Source organism: Macaca nemestrina, chromosome X, assembly GCF_043159975.1.
Source record: "Macaca nemestrina isolate mMacNem1 chromosome X, mMacNem.hap1, whole genome shotgun sequence".
Classification (NCBI taxonomy): Eukaryota; Metazoa; Chordata; class Mammalia; order Primates; family Cercopithecidae; genus Macaca; species Macaca nemestrina.
Window position 1 is genome coordinate 22,458,091 of NC_092145.1, and position 8,485 is coordinate 22,466,575.

General features: G+C 46.3%; 1 protein-coding gene across 1 annotated transcript; it reads left to right on the forward strand.

Annotated features, from left to right (window-relative positions):
* Window positions 1-380: 380 nt before the first annotated feature.
* Window positions 381-2,090, forward strand: LOC105481425 (transcription factor Dp family member 3). Its single transcript, XM_011741020.2, has one exon. The coding sequence runs from the start codon at window positions 487-489 to the stop codon at window positions 1,705-1,707; it is 1,221 nt and encodes a 406-aa protein (XP_011739322.1). The 5' UTR covers window positions 381-486; the 3' UTR covers window positions 1,708-2,090.
* Window positions 2,091-8,485: the final 6,395 nt, after the last annotated feature.

Consider the following 8,485-nt stretch of genomic DNA (forward strand, 5'->3'; position numbering starts at 1 on the left):
CAGCTTCTTGTGAGACAATGGCTGGGAAGAAATGATAGATGGGCCTGCAGAGGCCTACACGTCTGATTTTCATCAGTCCCTTTAGGATGTGCTATGGTTTAAATGTGTCCTCCAAAAGTTCATGTGTTGGAAACTTAATTACCATCGTAACAGTATTAAGAGCCAGGCCCAGAGGAGGACGGGCTGAAGGCGTGAAAAGGCACGCAGGCGCACTACACGGAGCATCGCCTGCCGCTGCGCACCTCACGCCGCGCACCTCACGCCGCGCACCTCACGCCGCGCACCTCACGCCGCGCACCTCACGCCGCGCACCTCACGCCGCGCACCTCACGCCGCGCACCTCACGCCGCGCACCTCACGCCGCGCACCTCACGCCGCGCACCTCACGCCGCGCACGCCACGCCAGCCCTACCCTCGGCGCAGAAGAATTATTTTTCTTCTCTGGAAGGTGAACATTTATCGCATTTATTTCGCAAATCTGGTAACATGGCAAAATATATCAGTCTAACTGAAGCTAACAAAGAACTCAAGGTCTTAATAGACCAGAACCAGACCAGTGGCTCCGTGGCCGTTCACCCCTCCACCGTAAACCCGCTCGGGAAGCAGCTCTTGCCGAAAACCTTTGGACAGTCCAGTGTCAGTATTGACCAGCAAGTGGTAATTGGTATGCCTCAGAGACCGGCAGCATCAAACATCCCTGTGGTAGGAATCCCAAGCCCACCCAGCAGTCACTTTGCCTCTCAGAACCAGCCTTCCTACTCCCCACCTCGGTGGGCCAGGCAGCACAACAGGAAAGGAGAGAAGAATGGCATGGGCCTGAGCCATCTTTCCATGAAGGTCTGGGAGACGGTGCAGAGGAAAGGGACCACTTCCTGCAAGGAAGTGGTGGGCGAGCTGGTCGCCAAGTTCAGAGCTGCCAGCGACCACGTCTCACCAAACGAGTCAGCTTATGACGTGAATAACATAAAACGGCGCACCTACGATGCCTTAAACGTGCTGATGGCCATGAATGTCATCTCCAGGGAGAAAAAGAAGATCAAGTGGATTGGTCCGACCACAAACTCGGCTCAGAACTGTCAGAACTTACAGGTGGAAAGACAGAAGAGACTTGAAAGAATAAAGCAGAAACAGTCTGAACTTCAACAACTTATTTTACAGCAAATTGCCTTCAAGAACCTGGTGCTGAGAAACCGGTATGTGGAGGAACAGGTCAGTCGGCAGCTGCCGCCCAACTCAGTCATCCACCTGCCCTTCATCATCATCAGCACTAGCAAAAAGACCGTTATCAACTGCAGCATCTCCGACGACAAATTAGATTATCTGTTTAAGTTTGACAACTCATTTGAAATCCACGATGACATGCAAGTGTTGATGTGGATGGGCATGACTTTTGGGCTAGAGTCCGGGAGCTGCTCTGCTGAAGACCTTAAAATGGCCAGAAGTTTGGTCCCAAAGACTCTGGAGCCGTACGTGACAGAAATGGCTCAGGGAACTTTTGGAGGTGTGTTCACGATGGCAGGTTCCACGTCTAATGGCATGCAGCCCTCTGCCAGTGACCTGACCAACGGTATGGATGGGATGCCGGCCACAAGCTCTAATGGGTCTCAGTACCATGGCTCCAGAATGGAGACCACAGCAGTCCAGGAGGAGGAGGAGGAGGAGGACAACAATGATGATGACTTCAATGAGAATGACGAGGATGACTGACGTCCTCTCCCCTTCAAATTCAGCTTCAGGAAAACATTTAGGGAAAAGAAACTTTTTTTTTTTTTTTTTAAATGTGAGGTTTTCTGTTTCTTTTTTGCCTACTCTCAAGAAGATATTGGTAAGCTGTAGAATTTAGATATGCACCTCTGATAACCAAGGATTGTTTCCCGTATGATTAAGACGTGCTGTTGATGTGTGTTTTGATACCAGTGTGCTGACGCAGAGCCTTTATTTACTTTTTAGGATTTTGTGTTTTCATTTTCTATTTTTCTTTAAATGCAGAGTTCATTGTTGCCCCTAAACAGTTTTTGCTGAGTTTACTGAAGAAATTGTACTTCATCCACATCCATGAAAATAAAATGCTCTCCTGTCGTGCACAGTGAGTACCGAATGCCGTTTATTTGCCATGGGTTTGGATGGCACCCCCACTGATGCATAGCAAGACTCTGAGTTTTCCATTTGTTCAGTTGTGCAGTGTCCAGAGCCCCAAGCAAATGGCAGAATTCTATTTTCAGAACAATAAACACCATTAATCTTTAAAAAAAGAAAAAAATGGTAGGGACTTTAGGAGGTGATTAGGCCATGAGGGCTGTGCCCTCATCAATGGATTAATGCTGTTATCATAGGAATAGACTTTTGATAGAAGGATAATTTCAACCCTATTCCTCTCTCTGTCTTGAATGCTTGCTCGCCCTTCTGCCATGTTAGGACACAGCAGGAAGGTCTTCACTAGGTGCCAAGCATATGCTGGCACCATGCCTTTGGACTTCTCAGGCTCCAGAACCATGAGCCAAATAAATCTGTTTATCTTTATAAATTACCCAGTCTGTTATAGGAGCAGGAAACGAGCTAAGACAGGATGGCTGAAGGCTCCCAGCTGGCAATCAAGGTACATCTATCTATGCAGGAATCATTTGCTGACTGGAAGCAAGATGAGTAGGTTTTCCTTTTTCAAATCTGTGAGATAGAACAGTGGTGGAGCCTACAGCAGTGTCATGGTATGGTGAGAAGAAACTGGGTCAGAATCTAGGTAGCGAGATCTTGACTCATTAATACGAGAAAGTTGTACCAAAAGTGTGGCTGGGGGCAGCAGAGGGAGCTGTTGCTTTCTTCAAGCACAGTTTCACAAAGGGTCATCTTTCCAACCATATGCAGACCTGTCCAGAGTTCCAAGAAAAAATAGACACTAGAGTAATCACTGTGAAAGCAAGACCGTAAGACCCATAAGAGAGGGCAGGTAGTTAATTACAATGAGATACCACTTCATACCCATTAGAATGGCTATTATGATTATTATTTTGAGGTAAGGTCTTCCTCTATTGCCCAGGCCTGCAGTGCAGTGGAAAGATCATGGCTCACTGCAGCCTCAACCTTCCAGGCTTAATCAGTCCTCTCACCTCAGCCTTCCGAGTAGCTGGGACTACAGCTACTCCACACCTAGCTAATTTTTTTTGGTATTTTTTGTAGGGGTGGGGTTTCACCATGTTGCCCAGGCTGATCTCGAGCCCCTGGGCTCAAGCAATGCACCTACCTCAGAGTCCAAAAATGTTGGAAATATAGGTGTGAGCCACCACACGTGACCGTGACTGACTTCTTTTACTTAGCAAAATGTTTCCAAGGTTCATCCATCTTGTAGCATGGATCAGTACTTCATTTCTTTTGATGGGTAACATTCCATTGTATGTATGGATAGACTTTTTGTTTATCCAGTCATCTCTTGATGGACAGTTGGGTTGTTTCTACCTTTCGGCTGTTACAAGTAACAATGCAGTGAACATTAGTATGCAAATATCTGTTCACATCTCTGCTTTCAGTTCTCTTGAGTATGTGTATATTTGAGAGTGGAATTACTGGGTCATATGGTAACAGTATATTAAGCCTTTTGAGGAACCCCCAGGCAGATTTCCACAGAGGCTGTGAAATTCTCACCAGCAACATACAAGACATCTAAGAGATGGTTTCGAGTAGTCTTGGGAGTAGAGAAGACGTTACCAAGGTCACCTGTGTATAGTGATGGCACTGGCTGGTCCTTGTTTTTTTTTTTGAGTTGGTTTCTTTGTGTCCTGTCTGAAAACTTTTCCAAACCATGCTGAAAAACACATGCCTTTCCCCCCCCACAATCAATTCTTAACATAGTTGCCCCACTTTGGAAGGCTTTCAGTTCCTAAAAATTTCTGAGGAACGTTGGATCACTGAGAGGGCTGCTCCTCACCTCCAAGGGACATGCCACATAACTCCACTTGCCCTGCTTATCAGATGTGGACTCCATGAAGGGGTGGGCACTGCCATAGCCAGTGTTCAGCCTTTGACCTGCCTTCCCCTTGGTGCACACCTAGAGCATCCAAATGAGCAGTCTCCTAAGGTCTGGAGCAAAGCCTTCCCAGCCAAGTGCAGCCAGCAGCCCCAGAAGGTATCTCCTTTTGCCTTCTGGCCTCCTAATGTGCTTTGCATTAAAATACCCATTTTGGCTTTGCCTTTGAGTCAATTCTCAGGGCAGCAAATAAAAGATGAGCCATGAATATGTGGCCTGTGGAGATGTAGTAGACAGAGAAATGACTGCAATTCATTCCAGTCAGGCCCTTTTGGTGTTTTTCCCACACACCAGCAATGCCTGGGACTGAAATGTGGCCTAGTCCGAGCTCTGCCACTAACTGGAGGTGCAATTTCAGCAAATCCCTTCTCTTCTCTCAGTCTCAGTTTCCCCATCTAATAAATGGGCAGGGAATCTCCAAGAGACACTTCCAACTCTAAATATGCTGTGACTAACATTCAAGCAGAACCTGACTCTTAAGAAGCATAGTGGGCATCCTTTCTGTGCAATAGAATGATAATCAATACTTTGGAAGATATTTCCTTTCCTGGCAAAAATGGTATGAAATAAATTTATAACGATACTGGTCTCAAGCCCTCCAAAACAGAGCTCCACTCTTGAAATTTCATAGGATAAGTTTTTATTTGCAGAATTTGAGTGTGACCTTTGCTGAGGCAGAACATGGTGTTGGGGGAGGGGGAGAGGCAAATAGGGGTGGGAAATACTGGATTGTGATTAACCAGATAATGAACCCCATCTGCTTTTAATCATCCACTTCCTGTTTTCCCAGACCTCTAAACTTTTAATATTAATGGAAACAGATTTGAATTCTGGAAAGAGCTATTCTGGAAAATAATTGGATATTTACTAGGTGAAAAGTGAAATTGCACAGGCATTTCATAGGGTTTGGTATTTGACAGGTGCCGTTTTTCTTTCCAGTGTGTTGCATACCTCTGTTTTATAAACCAGTATGGATAGTGGTATAAAAGATTACGGGTTTACATGGTGGCAAGGCCTGGGAACATGTTCGGGGGGTTGGTGGGCAGGAAGAGAGAACTTCAACTGGGGACAAGGCTGAAATGCTTTAAGTAGGAAAAAATATTTGAAGGCAAAGAATATTTCTTTAAAAGAAATGTAGCCATGTTCATAAATGGAGATTGCAGAGAGAGAGAGAGACTGGCTTACCTATGAAGTCTAACTCCATACAAGAAGGTAATGCCTCCCTTGGCTTCATAAAGAACTTTGTAGTTAGAGAAGGCAGGAAGGCACTGGAAGAGAGTGGGGAGGTTTTATTAAAACAAAGCACAGAGTTCTCCAGGGTTGTAGGCAAGCAGAACAAATGGAAAGCGGATCTACCGGAAAGCAAAGGAGGACTGCTCCAGTGGGGTGACTCAAGCCCTTTGGGTTCTTTCCCTTGAGCTTCTCTCACTTCAGTCGTTACTACTGTGATCATTAGGATTCCCCACATGTTTCTTCTTTAATGGTCTGGCCCTAGTGTGGACAGAGCCCCCGCTTTTTTTGAGATGGGGTTTTGCTCTGTCACCCAGGCGGGAGTGCAGTGGCATAATCATAGCTCACTGCAGCCTCGACCTCCTGGGCTCCAGCAGTTCTCCCGCCTAGCCTCCAGAGTAGCTGGGACTACAGGGACACACCATCACTCCAAGCTTTTTTTTTTTTTTTGTACAGATGGGATTTCACTATGTTGCCCAGGCTCAAGTGACCCTTCTGCTTCGGCCTCTCAAAGTGCTGGGATTACAAGTGTGAGCCACCACACCTGGCCAACAGAGCACATTTTAGGAGAATTCCTTCAGAGACAGCTGAAACCTGCTGCCCCTTATCCACTCTCCCCCTTTCCCCCCTCCTCCCTCCCTCTTCCCCTCTCCCCCTCTCCCCGTCTCCCCTCTCCTCCTCTCCCTGGCTTCCCTCTCCCATCTCTCCTGACTCACTCTTGTCACCCAGGCTGGAGTGCAGTGGTGCGATCTCAGCTCACTGAAACTTCGCCTCCCAGGTTCAAGCGATTCTTGTGCCTCAGCCTCCTGAATAGCTGGGATTACAGGTGTGCACCGTCGCACCAAGCTATTGTTTGTATTTTTAGTAGAGACAGGGTTTTCACAATGTTAGCCAGCCTGGTCTTGAACTCCTGACCTCAAGTAGTCCACCCACCTTGGCCTCCCGAAGTGCTTAGATTACAGATGCGCACCACCACTCCTGGCTAATTTGTGTGTGTGCATGTCTTTTGAATAGAGATGGGGTTTTACCATGTTGTCCAGGCTTATATTCTCAAACTCCTGACCTTAAGTGACCTGCTTGCCTCAGCCTCCAAAGTGCTTGGATTACAGGTGTGAGCCACTGTGCCCTGCTTGATTTTCTTTTTCTTTTCTTTTTTTCTTTTTTTTGAGATGGAGTCTCGCTCTGTCTCCCAGTCTGGAGTGCAGTGGCACGATCTCAGCTCACTACAACCTCTGTCTCCTGTGTTCAAGAAATTCTCCTGCCTCAGCCTTCTGAGTAGCTGGGATTACAGGTGTGCGCCACCATGCCTGGCTAATTTTTGTATTTTTTAGTAGAGATGGGGTTTCGCCATGTTGACCAGGCTGGTTTCGAACTCCTGACCTCAAGTGATCTGCCCACCTCAGCTTCCCAAAGTGCCGGGATTGCAGCTGTGAGCCACCTCGCCCGGCCTGACCTGATTTTCTTTAAAAATGTATTTTTAAATTTAAATTAAGGAGAAAACACCAAGGGAATGTACGTGCAACACTCAAATCAGGTTACCATAGTGGATATTTTCCTGATGCTGCCGTAATTTACTTGTAGTCCCAGAGACAGGTCTAGTTTTACCAGAATCTTAGCTGCTTTCTGGTCCTGCTAGCCCCCTGTCAGTCCCAATACGGCAGCCACCTTCTTATTTCCCACCAGAAGAGTGTGAGCACCCAGTTATCTTTTCCCTTTCTAACCAGGGTAGAAGGACTTGTTTCCCCAGTCCTGTTTTTTCTCCCTCTAATCAGTGGTTCTGGTTTTCAGCTGAAGGATGCTCCTTGTTGACCATCAGTTGGTAGGTTGAGGTATGTCTTTCATCTGTGAGTATAATGTTGGTCACATGTGGGGCTGGCCAGCGAAGTCTGGACTGCTCAGTGCAGGCTGAGCCACTGATGGGAGAACAATTGAGTCCCCCACTTATTGATGAAGTAGCATATTTAGGTCTCAAGGGACAGACAGAATTACTTTGCAGGGCTTTATCCATATCCTTTGGGGAGGACACTGTAGGAGTATTAAAGAAGTAGCTTAATCATATAAAAAGCCTTCTTCTGAGGAGGAGTCTTGATTGGCCATATGTGCCATTCCGCCTTTTCAGTTTCTTTAGATAGTTACTTGGAGAAAAAGATAAAATGGTTTAGCTTTCTTGAATTCATGAAGAAAATGGTGCGCTTATCCTGAAAACTAACTTATCCTGAAAACCAGCTTATCTTGAAAACTGGGCCTTTTAGACCAATGTTTTTGCAGATGAGAAAACTGAGGCCAATATAGAGGAAAAGACTTGTCAAAGTCATTCAGTAAATCACAAACATAGCCAGAACTAGTCTCTAGGGCACTTGCATGTCAGGGCATGAACTACCAGGATAAGAACTTTGGGGAACCAAATTAAGAGAACTGAGGTAACTGGATTGCACAGAGACCAAATCCAGGACCAAGGGCATCTCAATAGTGCTTTCTAATTGAAAGTTCTTTTTTTTGTATTTTTGAGATGGAGTCTCGCTCTGTCATCCAGTCTGGAGTGCAGTGGCATGATCTTGGCTCACTGCAACCTCCACCTCCTGGGTTCAAGTGATTTTCCTGCCTCAGCCTCCCAAGTAGCTGGGACTATAGGCATGCGACACCACAGCTGGCTAATTTTTTTTTTTTTTGTATTTTTAGTAGAGATGGCGTTTCACCATGTTGGCCAGGCTGGTCTCGAACTCCTGACCTCAAGTGATCTGCCTGCCTGGGCCTCCCAAACTGCTGGGATTACAGGCGTGAGCCATGTGCCTGGCCCAAATTGAAAGTTCGAAATCTCCCCAAGTGGTACAGGAACCCAGAGCAAGCAAAGATCTCTCCATTCCCACCAGCTTCAGTCCCACCCTCTGGTCTCCTTGGTTATAGCTAAAAGCTGGTTCCTGGTGGAAAATTCCTATTACTTCCTCTCCCAATAATTGCTTCCACTTATACAGGATACTGTGTTTGTTCCAGAAAACTCACAGAAGTTATGCCTATTAGGCTGTTCTATGTAGAATAGCAATGTGACGTGCCTGTTCCCCCTTCGCCTTCTGCCATGATTAAAAGCTCCCTGAGGCTTCACCTCTCCTAGTCTGCAACTTGCCTGCTCCACAAAAGTCCAGCTGAAGAAACCATTTCCCATTTTATGGTCTGAATAATAATACAGTTTATCTGTGTGCCAGGTATTCACTTTGTGGAACATCTACGGTGTTTTTTATT